This window comes from Microtus pennsylvanicus, chromosome 13, assembly GCF_037038515.1.
Source record: "Microtus pennsylvanicus isolate mMicPen1 chromosome 13, mMicPen1.hap1, whole genome shotgun sequence".
Taxonomy (NCBI): domain Eukaryota; kingdom Metazoa; phylum Chordata; class Mammalia; order Rodentia; family Cricetidae; genus Microtus; species Microtus pennsylvanicus.
In genome coordinates, this window is record NC_134591.1 from 58,910,889 (window position 1) to 58,927,836 (window position 16,948).

At 41.2% G+C, this 16,948-nt stretch overlaps 1 protein-coding gene and 1 non-coding gene across 5 annotated transcripts in view; one reads left to right on the forward strand and one right to left on the reverse strand.

Moving 5' to 3' along the window:
* Positions 1 to 16,948, forward strand: part of Zmym6 (zinc finger MYM-type containing 6) — a 44,254-nt gene that overhangs the window by 4,779 nt on the left and 22,527 nt on the right. For 3 of the 4 annotated variants that reach the window (XM_075944864.1, XM_075944863.1, XM_075944867.1), the window contains exons 3-8: positions 4,821 to 4,887; positions 5,847 to 6,051; positions 9,364 to 9,535; positions 13,261 to 13,411; positions 14,948 to 15,063; positions 16,210 to 16,485. In XM_075944864.1, the coding sequence (XP_075800979.1) occupies positions 4,821 to 4,887; positions 5,847 to 6,051; positions 9,364 to 9,535; positions 13,261 to 13,411; positions 14,948 to 15,063; positions 16,210 to 16,485 (987 nt within the window). Of the gene's footprint in view, positions 1 to 4,820; positions 4,888 to 5,846; positions 6,052 to 9,363; positions 10,795 to 13,260; positions 13,412 to 14,947; positions 15,064 to 16,209; positions 16,486 to 16,948 lie in introns of all 4 variants that reach the window. The other variant, XM_075944866.1, reaches the window with a different exon arrangement.
* Positions 6,937 to 7,063, reverse strand: LOC142834521 (small Cajal body-specific RNA 4). The gene has a single exon (XR_012907612.1).

Here is a 16,948-nt window from a genome sequence, read left to right on the forward strand (position 1 = left end):
TTGATTTTTTAATAACGATTTTTAATTTGTATGTGTGTGTATGTCTTGTGTATGCCACATAAGTTTGAGTGCCCTTGGAGATAAGAGAGCATCAGATCTCTGGCTGGAGTTTCAGGTGATTGTGACTGACTGACATGGGTCCTAGAGCTGAATTTAGGTCATCTGGAAGTGTAGGCAAGGTGCTGGGAAGGTAGCTTAGAGCTTTACATCTTGATCCTCAGGCAGCAGGTAGACAGAGGACAGAGAGACATACAGGAACACTGAGCCTGTTGTAAGGTTCACCCCACTGACACACTGCCTCCAGTAAGACCACACCTCCTAATTCTCCTCTGGTAGCTTCTCAACTAGGGACTAAGCATGCAAATTTATAAGCCTGTGGGTGCCACCGTCATCCACACCACCACAATTATAGTTGTTTTCTCAACTGCAAATTTGTCTGTTTCCTTTAAATTCAACTTTATTCAAGTTCTCAAGACACAGGCACAATAAAAAAAGATTATTGGCCAAAAAGCACTTGAATGAGTCCATCTCAGTTTCTGACAGTTTCCCTCTGAAACTTAATGAATCAGGTCTCCACTGTTCACATTTATTTTAGCATTCTTCTCATCCCAGTTCTTTTCAGGTTTTTTGTTTTGTTTTGTTTTTTGAGACAGGGTTTCTCTGTGGCTTTGGAAACTCCAGCTCCTTTCATAAAGCACATTAAATCTCTGCTTTGAGTCTTTGAGTATGCAAGGGTTTTCCTAGCTCAAAGTTTAAACTCTGCCACATCCCTTCCACAAACTAGTTCTTAGCAGTTCTGAACTGGTTACTGCTTGCTTCCTGGTAAGTGTATGGTGTTGTGTTATTTCTGGTGAGAAGGTGGAAGGGCAAGCAAATATATATGTAACAAACAAAGCAGAAGGGAGAGCCCACTCAGTAACTAGTCCAGCACTGTAAGGAAGAAACCAGTCCATCTTGATAACCTAATTACCTCCAAGGAGTCGCACTGCTAGACTGTTAAATCAGGAGTCAAATTTCTTTATATTTTTCTTTTCAATCACCCTGCAATCTACAGTGGTGACCCACTGGTGCAGTAGTGGTACAAGAAGTTGTGGTCACCAGCCACTATCTGGTTGTATTGAAGGTCCAATCCATGAGATGAAACTCATACCTAATACTGCTTGGGTGTCCAAGAACCTGAGACTAGATAGGCCATGGACCTAGCTATGGGGAAAACAATACTACAATTCTCTACTAAAGGAATGTAGCAATAGAATGACTCCTAAAACACTCTGCTTCCCAGCTGTTATCAGAGATGCTCCCTCCTGCAGTAGATGGGGACAAATACAGAGATGCAAAACTGGACAATGTGTAGAGAATTAGAGACCTTGGAACACTCAGTCCTAAATGAGGTGTTTCCATTAAATCCCTCTCCCTTCAGGGCTCAGGGAACTTTGTAGAAGAGGAGGCAGGAAGATTGTAAGAGCCAGTGGGGATGGAAGACAAGAAGGCAACAAGGTCTTCTAGACCCAACAGGGTTGATTCACATGGACTCACAGAGACTGTGGCAGCATGCCAGAGCCTGCACAAGTCTGAGCAAGATGGAGTCCCTGTGCTGAAAGAGGAAGAGGATACAAGGCCCCCATCCCTAACCCAGAAGTTGATTGCTAATTGACAACTGCTCACAAAGGAAAAATGAGTTTTCTCCAACAGAATCTGGGTGTATGAGACACTGCTCCCAAATCATGATATGAGGACTTACTATTAATTATGAATGCTTGGCCTTATCTTATACTTGCCCCTCTAGCTCTTATATACTAACTTAATTTAACCTGTTTGTTTTCATCTACTAAAAGGCTTTGGGCCTTTTACCTTTCTTTCACTCTATATGTCTTACTTTCACTGCTTCTTCCACGTCTAGCAGGTTGGAAGCTACCTGGCTGACTGGCCCTGGGAGCCTTCCTCTCTTCCTCATTCTCTTCTCTCTCTGGAGCCTAGGTTCCTTCTCCTATTTACTCTCTCTTCCCACAAGCCCCGCCTATCCCTCTATTGCCTAGCTATTGGCCATTCAGCTTTTTGTTAGACCTATCAGGTGCCTTAAGCAGGTGAGTTTAAACAAGCATAACACACATTTATATAGATAAAGTAATATTCTACAATAAACCACACTTAAGGGTAGGTCCATGTCTAGCAGCAGATGGCCATCACAAAATGAACTCAATGATATATTTGAAGGTCTTTCATCTCATTATTTATTTGAGACAGGGTTTCTTTGTGTAGCCTTGACTATTCTGGAACTCTGTAGGCCAGGATGGCCTTGAACCCCTAGAGATCTGCCTTCCTCTTCCTCCTGAGTGCTGGGATTAAAAGCAGGTGCCACCATGCCTGACTGATTTTGTGTTCTTATGAGATTCCTATGTGTGTGAAAGGAGACAGAGACAGAGGAGCACAGGACAGAAATCTCAAGGTCCAAATCAGGAGCAGAAGGAGACTGAGCACAAGCAAGGAACTCAGGACCGCGAGGGGCGCACCCACACACTGAGACAATGGGGATGTTCTATCGGGAACTCACCAAGGCCAGCTGGCCTGGGTCTGAAAAAGCATGGGATAAATCCAGACTAGCTGAACATAGAGGACAATGAGGAATACTGAGAACTCAAGAACAATCGCAGTGGGTTTTTGATCCTACTGCACGTACTGGCTTTAGGGGAGCCTAGACAGTTTGGTTGCTCACCTTAGGAGACCTGGATAGAGGTGGGCGGTCCTTGGGCTTCCCACAGGTCAGGGAACCCTGATTGCTCTTCGAGCAGATGAGGGAGGGTGACTTGATCGGGGGAGGGGGAGGGAAATGGGAGGCGGTTGCGGGGAGGAGACAGAAATCCTTAATAAATAAATAAATTAAAAAAAATAAAATAAATTTAGCACTGCAAAAAAAAAAGAAATAGAATTTTATTACTTTTTCTTCTCCCTTCCCTCCTTTTAGCTGTCCCTCAAGCTCCTCCTATGACTCCTTCCAAGTTGATAGCCTCTTTTTCTTTATTGTTGTGTGTGTGTGTGTGTTGTGTGTGTGCTGCCCAGGGGTGGAACTAGGAACCAAATTCTGGCCCTCTGGAAGAGTCGGAAGTACTCTTAACTGATGAACCAGCTCCCATTGTGATGTCTTTATATATAATAAGCAGACTGCATTGAACTTTTTCCCCTCTGAGACTAGTTGTCCTGGAACTTGATCTGTAGACCAGGCTGGCCTTAGAGGTAAGGGGATCTCAGAGTTCAAGCCCTCCCACATGCTGGGATTAACGGCATGAGCTACCACTGCCCAACTCGCATTGAACCTTTTGTATCTTGTTGATTATTAGTAGATATGACAGCTTGTAAATATATTGGCTAAAGTTACTAATTTAGGGGCTAAAGCCTTAGCTCAATTGGTAGAGTATGTTTGCCTAAAACGAACAAAGTTCTGGGTTCAGTCCAGCATTGCATAAGCCAGGTGTGGTGGCTCATGCCTATAATCCTAGCTAGAGCCTGAAGGATCAGAAATTCAAGGTCAGCCTTGGCATGTGAGACTGTCTTAAAGGGAAAAAAATTATTAATTGAAATCTAAGCTTTATGTCACTCACACTTAATTTTATATTAAATATTCAACTAAATATTAATTATAAATGTCACTCATTTATCACTCTTGAATATATCGTAAGAAATAAGTAGTGTGCAAGTACTCACTTGCGCAAGTATATCTATCTGATATCATATTTCCAGTATGCACCTAAAAATCTGAAATATCACTGAAGAACTGCACCTATATGAAATAGCCGATTGCTAGAAGTCCACTTTTAGAAACAGCTCAGGTAAGGGGTGACCGGACTTCATGTAGTCATCTTAACTCTGAGACTTCCTTGGAGAGGAAAATCTGCAGTGGCAGAGGGACTGGTCAGGATATTCTGAGGGTTACAGTCAACACTTCTTTGGAAACTGGATGTCTTACTGGGTGTTAGAATGCAAATACAGGTATTTATTGTTGGTTAACTTGAATTCATTGATTTTTCAAAATCAGTGTTTAGGTGTCACTATTCATTGGATTCTCTTCTTCACCAGATAAACTGATTGAAGCAAAACCAGGAAATTGCTTTTGTTTTACCTTTTGTGTATTTTACAATAAAAATGTTGGTAGCAAATTTAGGAAATTGCTGGGGAGATAAGAGGATTTCTGGAGCCTGTTGGATTAGTCTAGGCAATTGGTAAACTTTGACTTTAATGAATGAGAGACCCTAGCTTAATAAAGAAGTGTATAGTGGTTGAGGAAAACCTCTGATATTGAACTCTAGTGTCTCCATGCATGAGCACACATTTACCCTCACACATGCACATACACAAACATACCCAAATAAGTAGTGTTCAAGATTGGAACATTTTATATTATATATATTTTCATCTACCAAGATTACTTTTGAAAAATAGGTATAACTGTAAATGTTTTCTAATTTTGGAAGATGGTCTTTGTAAACAGTATATCTATTCTAATAATTGTGATTTTTGAGGTATGTATGAAGGAGACTATGATTAGGGTGTATAAAAGATGAATGTGACAGATCAGATTTTTTTTTCTGAGATAGGATTTTGAAATAGAATTTCTCTGTGTATTTCTGTCTGTTCTGGAACTTGCTCTGTAGACCAGGCTGGCCTCGAAGTCACAGAGATCCGCTTGCCTCTGCCTTCTAAGTGCTGCAGGGGCTAGAGCCATGCACTTCCATCGCCGAGCTCAGAATCATATTTTTAATTGAATTTCTAGTTTAATCGTGCTTATTGTATTTATTTCTCTCCCTTTCCCCTCCCTTGTTTTTAAGGAATATGGACTTCAGGAAAGTGAACTGAAAATTAGTGCTGTATTCTCAGCTAGTGACGCTCCTCTTGGTAAGAAATAGAACCAGCTAAGTGTGTTACCATTGGAATTTGTTTAGTGGAATCAAGGGAAGTACCTCTGACTGGAGACCTTTCTCCTTCTTTAGTATATTTTTCAGTGTGTAAACTGATCACCATGGGCCTTTTAGAAAAAATGGAAGATGTTAAGATGATATCAGAAGGTGATGCATGGATTAAGGAAATGTGTATTTTATAAAGCTTTCTTCTAACTGGGTAGGGTAGAACATGTCTTTAATCCCAGCACTTGGGAGGCAGAGGCAGGTGGGTCTCTGATTTTGAGGCCAGCCTGGTCTACAGAGTGAGTTCCAGGACAGCCATAACTACACAGAGAAACCCTGCCTTGAAAAAACAAAGCTAAACAAAAGCCCTTCTGTTAAGTTAAACGTGCACATGTGTGTGCAAGTGACTGAAGTGGCTCACACCTGTAATCAGTACCTGTGAGTCTGAGACAGGTGGTCATCCTGGTCTATATATAGTGAGACTCTGCCTCAAGAGAAAAAAGATCTTGTCTAACATATGTATAAGAGAACTGGTTTTTAACTAAAATATAATACTTATAAAGACTGGTGGTAAGAAAAACTTAGAACCCTTTGCTTTGGAGGGTGGTTATTGTTTTTTTTTTTTTAGTATAATAACTCAAAACAGACAAGTTTTTCCTTTTTTTAATAATTTTTTTGTTATTAAAAATTTATTTATTATGTATACAACATTCTGTGTCCATGTATGCCCACACACCAGAAAAGGGCACCAGATCTTATTCTGATGGTTGTGAGCCACCATGTGATTGCTGGGAATTGAACTCAGGACCTCTGGAAGAGCAGCCAGTGCTCTTAACCACTGAGCCATCTCTCCAGCCCTCACAAGTTTTTTTCTTGAAAATACATGCATTGGTGAAGCTGACATTCCTTTTTTTTTGTTTGTTTATTTTGTTTCTTATCTTGTCTTGCTAGGCTTTCAGCTTTGTCCACCATCACCCGGCTCAAATGCATCAACTACTCCAGCTCCGACTTCTCATCTGTTTTGTTCTGGTTGTAAGAAAATACTTCATAAGACAGGATGTGCTCAGCTTTTCTGTTCCACGGAATGCATCACGAGATACTCCTCAGCTGCCTGCCTGCCATATCAGCTCAAGAGAATCTGCACAAACTGCTCCAAGTACAGGCTTCCTAAGCTTTCATTTGCTGCTTTGGTTTGATTTTTGAGACAGGGTTTCTCTGTATAGCCCTGGCTGTCCTGGAATTCATTATGTAGACCAGGATGGTCTTGAACTCACAGAGATCCTCCTGCCTCTGTCTCAAGTGCTGGGATTAGAGTTGTGCACTCTCATTCTTGACTTCCTCACTTTACTTCTTTTTTGTTTTTTTGAGACAGGGTTTCTCTTCGTGAAAGCCTTGGCTGTCCTGGAACTCGCTTTGTAGACCAGGCTGGCCTAAAACTCAAAGAGATCCACCTGCCTCGGCCTTCTGAGTCCTGGGATTAAAAGCATATGCCACCACTGCCTTGCTTGTGTGTTTTTGTTTTTTGAGGCAGAGTGTCATGTTGCTATTTTGACTTTTCTGAACATCTTTTTTTTTTTCATTAAATAATATGTACTTCCTAGGATTTTAATGAGGCAGCATTAGCACGTAACTTAGCATTATAAATGCTTAATGATGAGATCTTGTAAAGAGTTTAAGTAATTTTGTATTTATAATTATAGAATAATAATATGTACATGATGTTTTCTTAATTTTTATGTATATGGGTGTTTTGCCTGCACGTATGTCTGTGCACTACATGTGTGCCTGGTGCCAGAGGAGGCCAAAGAAGGCTTCACATGTCCTGGAACTGGAGTTGGCAGATGGTTGTAAGTTGGCATGTGGGTACTAGGAATCAAATCTGGGTCCTCTGGAAGAGCATCCAGTGTTCTTGACCCATGAGCCATTTCTCCAGCTTCGGGTTTTTGTTTTGTTATTTTATTTTTACAATGTTGAGTAAGCATATCCACTTCTCTTCAATAGATGTTAAATTAATCAAAAAAATAGCAAAGACAGAGCTGGAAAATGTTGGACCGTGAGTCGGCGCTGTGGTTTTCACAGATAAGGGCTGGTCTCTCCACCCATTTGTCTAGGAGGAAAGTATCAGCAAAGTCTTGCTTCATTAGACTCAACCTTCTTGGTCCTCCAACCCAGTTTTGTTGTTGTTTGCTTTTTGTTTGCTTTTGAGACAAGTTTTCATGTAACCCAGACCAGTCCTGAACTAACTTACATAGCTGACTTTGAAATCGTGATCCTCATTGCCCCTACGTCTCAAGTACTGGAATTATAGATGTGTGCCATTACATATGACTAAATATAACTTATTACTGTTTTTAGTGAAAAATCACGCTTCAGCATCACTACTTTATCTATATGCAAGCACATATTTGATGTTTGGTTGATTGGTTAAAAAAATTTTATATGTATTTATTTATCCTGTGTGTTTTCTGTGTGTGTACATGCGTTGCACACACACAGAAGGTCAGAAAACAAATTGTGGGAGTAGGCTTCACTGTGAGGGTCCCATTCATTCAATTCAGGTTATTAGACTTGGTGGCACGCATCTCTGCCAGCTAAGTAATCTCACCAGCTTTTTATGATTGTTTTGTGAGACAGTGACTGGCATAGCCCAGACTGGCTTTCAACTTCATTTGTAGCTTTGGATGACCTTGAACTATTTTTTGTTTAGTGATTTTTTTTTTTAGTCTTTTGCATATATGTTTGTATGAGAGTGTTGTATCTCTTGGAACTGGAGTTACAGACCATTGTGAGCTGCCATGTAGGTGATAGAAATTGAACCCCAGGACTTTGGAAGAGCAGCCATTGCTCTCAACCACTGAGCCATTTCTCTGGCCCTTGACCTTGAACTCTGAATCCTCCTGCCTTTCCCCGTACCAGTGCTATTGAACCACACACCCTGTAGAAGCTTAGGAGAATTTTAAAAAATTTAGTTAATTTTTATTATCCTTTCATAGATTACTATGCAGTAGTTGTAGTAATAAAGGTATGTGGTCTGGGGAAATGGCCCGATTGGTAAATAGCTTGCTCTACAAGCATGGGGACTTGAATTTGATCCCTAGCATCTATGTAAAATGACGGGCATACTGCTGGACACAGTAGCTCATGCCTTTAATCCCAGCATTTGGGAGACAGAAGTCGGTGGGTCTCTGACTTTGAGGCCAGCCTAGTCTGCGTAGTGAGTTCCAGGCCAGCCAAGGCTACACCGTGAAGTCCTATTAAAACATTTAAAAATGCTGGGCATAATGGTGAATGTTGGCGATCCCAGCACTGGGGAAGTTGGCACATGAGGGTCCCAATAAAAGGCCTTATCATGAGAAACAAGGTGGGTGCCTAAGGAGGAATGACTCTGGTCTCACAAAATAAAGATAAAAAAGATGCACAAGCCTGGCGATGGTGGTGCACGCCTTCACTCAGGAGGCAGAGGCAGGCGGATCTCTGTGAGTTCGAGACCAGCCTGGTCTACAGAGCTAGTTCCAGGACAGGCTCCAAAACCACAGAGAAACCCTGTCTCGAAAAACCAAAAAAACAAAAAACAAAAAGCTGTACAAGGTGTTGGCCAGTAGGATGAGGATGATCAACTCTGGACTCTGGATTTGAATTCTTGTGTCAGTAGACTGATTTTGAGAGGCAATTTAATTTAACCTCTCATTTAGTCTCCTTGTCTGAAAAGTAAAAATGATAATAGTATTTCCTTCATAGTGTTTTCTGTGATATTTAATGACTAGCATATAGTCATAATTCACTGTACTTGCATGCATAATACTATAGTCATCAATTACTTTGTTGTTTCTATTTTGAATGTTTCCTTTAATTTCAATACCTTTGAGAAGAGCAGCATTTAGCCTCTAACTGGATGTTGCTTTCAGTGCTTATTGCAATAATTGACTCATATGAAATCGCCCTACAAATCTCACAGAACTGCTAAGTTATTTGTGTTGTGTTCTTCCCGACACTTATAGTTCAGATTTATATAGCATCCTAATTTTTATATTAATCTCTCATAGTTCATCTTAAAAATTTTAATTAAAAAAATAATTTGTGATCTCAGTCATGATTCTACTATTGGCAGCTGTTGAGTAGTAAACACATGTCCTGTGGTCTGTTGTTATGGGATGGCCACTGGATCTAGTTTCATTGATTCTAGCAGAGAACTGGAAGCATTTTTTTGTTAAATATAATTCTTGTACAAATGCTTACATTGGATATTATAAGTCCTACTTTACACATGAGATAGTGGAGACAATAATTGCTTCAGTCATAATCATTTAATTGAGAAGTAACAGAACTCATCATCAATGCTGTGTTTCAGGTGATTTATATAGGTTTTTTTCTACCATGCAATAGTTACTCCTAGCTGAGATAATATTTTAACTCTCAGAGAGAAAGAAGGTAGAATCATTGCACATTTGTCTTTGTTATTTGTTTTTAGAGAGATTATTAATCCAATGGATGTGATCACAGCCAAATTTGAAAATTCCTCTTCCTGCAAAGATTTCTGCAGCCAGTTATGCCTATCTTCTTATGAGCTAAAGAAGCCTGTTGTTACCATATATACCAGCGGCATTTCAACTAAGTGCACGATGTGTCAGAAGGTCACTGACGTAAGTTAGTTATATTTCACATTCATTGGAATTCTGCTCAGAGACATGGTAGTTTTTCTTTTTCTCCCTCCTCCCCCTCCCTTTCCCCCTCTCTTTTAAGGACAGTACCTTGCTATGTAACTCAGATTGGCCTCAACCTTGAGGCCATCTTGCTGTTTCAGCCTCCCAAGGGCAGAGATTACAATGCTACCATGCCTGGCTAAAATCAGAGATTTCTTTTACATGGCTCTGCTTATTTTGTATCTGTGTATCTGATATACAGATTAGATTTGAAATTAAATATTATGACCAGGTGTAGTGGCACACATCTTTAGTCCCAGCACTCGGGAGGCAGAGGCAGGTAGATCTCTGAGTTTGAGGCTAGCCTGGTCTCCAGGACAGCCAGGGCTACCTGTTTTTCGGGGGGGGGGGGAGTAGAGGAAGAAGAAATCAATCAAAAAGTGGTACAATGTTTTCGTTGTGATGCTCGTTTTTCACAATTCACACAACTAACAGCCTCACTGCGAACAGTTGTGAGCACTATGGCCATGGGAGCCATTGTTAGAGTTAGACACCTTCCTGTCCCTGATGGTGTACAAGCAGTTGTGGGTTCCTGCTGTGGGACTTGTAGGCTCTTCCGTGAGCTGGCTGTGCAAGGGTGAGTTGCAGAGTGAAGGTGGGAGTTCCTTCTGTTCATCCTGGTGTGATCTTCTCTCCAGGGAAAGGGGACAAACTCCACATGGGATGGTTGTGTAATGACATGATTAAGATGAAACAGGCCATTTTAAAAAAATTCTATTTTATTCATGACTCAGAACTTACAAATGACTTGTGTGAAATATTGATACTGAAAACTCCTTATAGATGCACCAATGAGCAAGAATTAAAAGCCAAAACTGACTGAAACTAAAGGAAATTCTATTTTTTTTCTTTTAAGATGTATTATGGAATGAATTCTTAGTTGGTTTGGTACTATCATTGTAATACTTCAGGTACTAATTATTTATAATAAATGATAGTCTGGTTAAATATTATATCTGTTTCAGTTTTAATTATTACTGGTTGAGATTTCTCTTTATTCTTTTTGTGTGCGTTTATATGTACATGGGCATGCGTGTATGAGTCTAAGTTTGGTGTTAGGAGTCATCATCAGTTGCTTTCTACCTTCTTCGTTGAGGTAAAGTCTCTCAGTTGAACTCAGAACTCACCAATTCAGCTAGTCTAATTAGCCGTCTTGTCCTGGAAATCTCATCTCGGCCTTCCAAATGCTGAAATTACAGGTAGGGGCCACCAAATCTACTTGGCATCTATATGGGTTTTAAATCTAGGGATTTTAACTATAACCCTTTTTTCTGTGTGGCAAGTACTTTAACCATTGAACCATAATCCTCACTTATTTTTTTTTTTAAAGTTCTTATAAAAGATGTAAAAGATAATGAATGATCTTTTAAGGGACTAAGGTGATAGGTAGTTGGTAGAGTGGTTACAGACATGAAGATTTGAATTCCATTGCTACAACCCACATGGCTGGTTATAGTGGTGAATGGTTACAATCCTGGTGGAAGAAGGCATATTTCTGGGCTCACTGACTAGCAAGCATCAGCTACTTGCAAATTCCAGGCTGGTGAGAAACCATGTCTCCAAAAAACCAAATAAATAAAGTAAATAACACCTGTGTGATAGCCGGGTTAGCCCTGCCTCCCACACACATGTTCATACTCCAGCACCCATGCACCTGCATGCTCAGATGCTCACCATTCCTTTACCTAGCAAGCGCTTGATTTCATTCCTTGGAGCAGTTGAAAATGTTCTTTTATTATTAAGAAATATTTCATTTCTTAGGAACGGCCTCTTTTGGCAGTCCAGTTACTATCCTCACAGGAAAATAACTAATGCTTCTTTACTTGTGACTTAAGTATCCATTCCATTCCTAATTTGGGACTGGTATTCTTCCAAATTTTTGAGGCCCATTTTTACTAAGCGGATTGTGTGAAATTTCATGATATCCTTTTCCTTCCCATTTACTTCCCTACTAAATGATTGGCTATTGCACAAGTGACAGTTTTGAAGTGACAGTTGCTTTCCATGTGTAAGTGGTGGTCATTATTATTTGTTAAAGTATGAGTTGGCTCTATAGTTCATTATATAATTAGCCCTACTTAGTGTGTCACTCAGCTTGATAAGGAAATGGTTCTGTAGGATCTCTTATGAATTAAGCATCATTTCTGTCTCCTGCTGAAGAGTCATCTGATCATCTTTCCTAAACTGAAGTCCAGATCAGACCTGAGAATGGCTCTGTACTTCATGGATTATCCATACATCATTTATCATGTATAGTGTGCTTTGTTGTTAATTGAGTAGTTACTAGTTTTCTTCAGTTTTGTAGCCAAGACTGATCTTAGGCTCCCGATTCTCTGCTTTGGATATCACACCTGGCTTGGCTTTTTTGTTGTTGTTGTGTTTTTTGTTTTTTCTTAAAATCTGTATTATGATTGTGTGTGTGTGTGCATGCATGTGTGCATACGTGTGTGAATGAATGTGCGTGCATGCCATGGCGTATGTGTGGGTGTCAGAGAACAACAACCACTCCTTCTACCTTGTGTGAGGTGGGGGTCTCTTTTTATTTAAAGCTTTGTATGTCAGGCTGCTTGTGGAGTTCTAGAGATTTTTCTGTCTCTGCCTCCCATCTTGCCACAGGAGCTCTGGGATTACATGAGCTCACTGCTGTCTCCGCCTCCCTTCCATCTTGCCGTAGGAGCACTGGGGTTACATACACACTGCTGTCTCTGCCTCCCTTCCTGCTGTAGGAGCACTGGGGTTACATACACACTGCTGTCTCTGCCTCCCTTCCTGCCGTAGGAGCACTGGGGTTACATATACACTGCTGTCTCTGCCTCCCTTCCTGCCGTAGGAGCACTGGGGTTACATATACACTGCTGTCTCTGCCTCCCTTCCTGCTGTAGGAGCACTGGGGTTACATACACACTGCTGTCTCTGCCTCCCTTCCTGCCGTAGGAGCACTGGGGTTACATATACACTGCTGTCTCTGCCTCCCTTCCTGCCGTAGGAGCACTGGGGTTACATATACACTGCTGTCTCTGCCTCCCTTCCTGCCGTAGGAGCACTGGGGTTACACATACACACTGCTGTCTCTGCCTCCCTTCCTGCCGTAGGAGCACTGGGGTTACACATACACACTGCTGTCTCTGCCTCCCTTTCTGCCGTAGGAGCACTGGGGTTACACATACACACTGCTGTCTCTGCCTCCCTTCCTGCCGTAGGAGCACTGGGGTTACATATACACTGCTGTCTCTGCCTCCCTCCTGCCTTAGGAGCACTGGGGTTACATACACACTGCTGTTTCTGCCTTCCTTCCATCTTCCATAGGAGCACTGGGGTTACATATACACACTGCTGTCTCCGCCTCCCTTCCATCTTCCGTAGGAGCACTGGGGTTACATATACACACTGCTGTCTCCGCTTCCCTTCCATCTTCCGTAGGAGCACTGGGGTTACATATACACACTGCTGTCTCCGCCTCCCTTCCATCTTCTGTAGGAGCACTGGGATTTCATGGCTTTATGTGGGATCGGAAAGTGGGATCTGGAAGTCTGAATTTATATCCTCAAGCTTGCATAGGACTTGCACTTGACTCACTGAGCCTTCTCCCTGGCCCTTTCTTATCTGAAACAGTGTTGTAATTATGTTTATGCTTAAACACACTTCTGTTATTGCTGTCCTAATAGAATTTGGCCCAGAAGCCACTCTATGCCTTGGGGAATTCAATGAAGCCGTCTGCTGAAGCGAGTGAGAGTACAGACGACCCAGGAAGATCAGAGGTTTTCTGCTCTATTAATTGCTTATCTGCTTACAGGATTAAGACTGTTATTTCTTCAGGTAATGATTAAATTTGATAAATTTACAGGTTTGGTAACATATTAAAGATGACCATACCTGGTGTTCTTAATTTCATTAGATACTAAATTTATTTAATATGGCCAAAACCCAAGATTGATTTACTTTTGAAGAACTGAAAATAAAAACAGATTTGCACTGATACTCTCTTTTTGTAGAATATACTTTATGGTTTTATGTGTAGAAAAAATAAAAAATAATTACTAAGTTTTAAGATAGTTTTTTTTTCTTTTTAAAAATATTTTTTTGTGGCTGGATAGTGGTGGCACACACCTTTTAATTCCAGCACTCGGGAGGCAGAGGCAGGTGGTTCTTTGTGAGTTCGAGGCCAGCCTGGTCTACAGAGTGAGCTCCAGGACAGCTCGTGCTGTTACACAGAGAAACTCTGTCTCAGAAAGCTAAAAAAAAAAAAAAAAAAAAAAAAAAAGAAAAGAAAAGGAAAAGAAAAAAGAAAAAAAATACTTTGCTGGATGGTGGTGGCACATGCCTTTAATCTTAGCATTCAGAAGGCAGAGGCAGGCGGATCTCTGTGAGTTTGAGGTCAGCCTGGTCTACAGAGTAAGTTCCAGGACAGTCAGAGCTATTACACAGATAATCCCTGTCTCAGAAAACATAAATAAATAAACAAAATGATTTTTTTATTATTGTATTTTATGTGCCTGTTTTGTCTGCGTGTATGTCTATGCATTATGTGTGTGCCTGGTCCCTATGGAGGCAAGAAGAGGGCATCAGAGTCCCTGGAGCCGGAGTTACAGATGCTTGTGACCCTGCATTTGGCAGTTAGGAATCTAACCCAGGTCCTCTAAAAGAGCACCCAGTGCTCTTAACCACTGAGCCATGTTTCCGGTCCTTTAAGTTAGGCTTTGATGAACCGGAGTTCATTGAGGCTAGTTGTTGCAGTTAGATTTAGAGATTACTGTAAAGCTCCATGATATTTTTATGTTATAGTTAGTTGACCTTCCACATTCAACCAACCATACCTCAGAATTACTCAGCAAATGTGATTCCCACCTTTAGTCCCAATACTGGGGAAGCAAGAGTCAGGCGGATCTCTTGAGTTTGAGGCCACTGTGGTCTACATAGTGAGTTCCAGGACAGCCAGAACTACTACTAAGACCCCTGTCTCAAAACAACAACAACAACAAAAAACAAAATCCCTCAGCAAATATAATTGACTATTACAGAGATTTTTAAAATTATTTTTCTCAAAGTAATATAGCATGTTAGCTATGTATATTATATTTGCATTTGTTAGGTACTGTAAGTGATACAGAGATGACCTGTGGGCGGATGTTTAGAGTGTACAGAGATGGCGTGCAAACACTGTGATGCCGTTCTATAAGATGGACGTGAGCCTCTCTTCTGCAGATGTTGGGCATCCTTGGGGGATGGTTGGGAGCCAGTCCCGCAAAGACATAAGAGAGTCTGTGCCGAATATTTGATTGTCTTTCTACTAGTAGACTTTTGTATCATTTCTGTATGTGTGCAACATTCATTGTTTTATTTTTTGTCATTAAGGTCTCCAGGTTTTGTGTCACAGTTGTAAAACCGCAGCAGTTCCTCAGTATCACGTAGCCATGTCAGACGGAACTATTTGCAGTTTCTGCAGCTCCAACTGCGTGCTGGCTTTCCAGGTACACACCTCTAGCTCTCTGAGACATTGGCCTATGGCAAAACACTGTAAAAAATTATATATATATTTTACATTTATTTAGTATGTGTTTACATACCACAATGCCACAATGGCATGACTGAGTTGTCTTGCCAGCCCATTTTTTTCCTTTTCTGAGACAGTCTTGTTACATAGCCCAAAGAGGCTAAGAACTCACTATGTAGAAGGTCAGATTGGCTTCAAATATGAAGCAGTCATCCTGTTTTTATCTCCGAAGTTATGGGATTGCAAGCATGTAACACCTGTTTAGTCAGAAGATTTCCAATGCAGGCTTTAAGAAAACAAACCCCCAGTCTAGTCAAGCAATGCTTCAGAGGTCATTTGTACAAATGTTTGAACCAGCTGTTGGGCTTTCTGATTCAGGGTCCTTGATTCAAGTGCCCTTCCTTCCCTCGCCTTCTCTCTCTCTCTCTCTCTCTCTCTCTCTCTCTCTCTCTCTCTCTCTCTCTCTCTCTCTCTCTCTCTCTCTCATCAGGGTCTCCTCCTGTAGTCTAGGCTGGCCTTGGAATTTGATTTGTAGCCAGGGGTAGCCTTGACCTCCTGATCCAAGAGTTGGGATTGTAGGTGTGTGCTGCCACGCTCATTCTTGTTCTCTCTTTCTTATTTTAAAAGAATAGAAGCTAGAATGTGGTTTGTGAGAGGGTATGGTGAAGAACAAAAGCTTTAGATGGGGGCTCATGTACCCCTTGTGTCCTGGGTCAGAAACTTAATGATTCTTGGCATGGAATTGTAAGTCCTCCTTATTCCATCTCTGCCCCTCTGTGCATTATATATAGAGAGGAAAGAGTCTGTTGGTTTTCCTGGGTGAGAGGTGGATACCTGTATATCCACTATCATCTACAAGCCAACAGGAGTTGGTTGGTGATATGTGTAGGGCTTGGGAAAGGCATTTTAGGGAAATATGCGGGAACCTTTTGTTCTAGACTGTTACTTTTGAGTGTTTCATTTTTTAACCCTTCTGCTCTGGAAGATGTGTCACTGAAATTCTTTCTGTTAGAAGTAAAATTAAAAAAGAATGTTAGTGGAATGACTATTAAAAAGAGAAAGTTAAAACAATTAAGTTACGTTATTTCTTACTCAGTAAAATCTTTGCTTTATATTCATTTAGAATGTGTTTAACAAGCCAGAGGGAACAAACTCTTCATTGGTACCCATATCTCCGGGCCAAGAGGTGATGAACACACCCTCGCAGCCTGCAGTGTCAGCAGGAAAAGGTGCCCCCATCTCCTCCTTCAGTAGCCCCATCAGCAAGCCTGCAGCAGCTGCTCTGGAAACTCTAGCTAAACAGTCCCAGCAGATTGCTTTGACCCATACGTTCATGAGACTCAAGTGCCAGCACTGTAACCATCATTTTGCCACAAAACCAGAGCTGCTTTTCTACAAGGTAAAGAGACAGTATAAAAGAAATAAGGGTAACCACCCAGTGAGAGCATTTCTGGTTTTTCATTTTCAACAGTTCCTTAGTTTGTGTTAACTTAACAGAAATTTATTTTGTGTATATTTGTGTATTCACGGATATGGACGTGTCATGACGTGCAAGTGGAACGTAGTTTGCATGAGTTGGTTTTCTCCTGTCATGTGGGTCCGGGTCACACTTAGGTTGTTAGACTTGGCAGTGATGCCTTTACCTGCTGAGCATCTCACTGGCCTGGAAAAATACTTCTTAAAAGAGAAAGTTGCTGTTTAGTTAGATTTTTTAAAAAATGATTTTTAATTGTGTGTGTATGGGGGAATTGGTGGGTAATGTCCATGTGAGCACAAGTGCCTCCACAGGCAGCGGATCCCTTGTAACTGGAGTTGTAGGCAGTTGTGAGCAACCTAACGTGGGTGCTCTGCCAGAGTAGTGA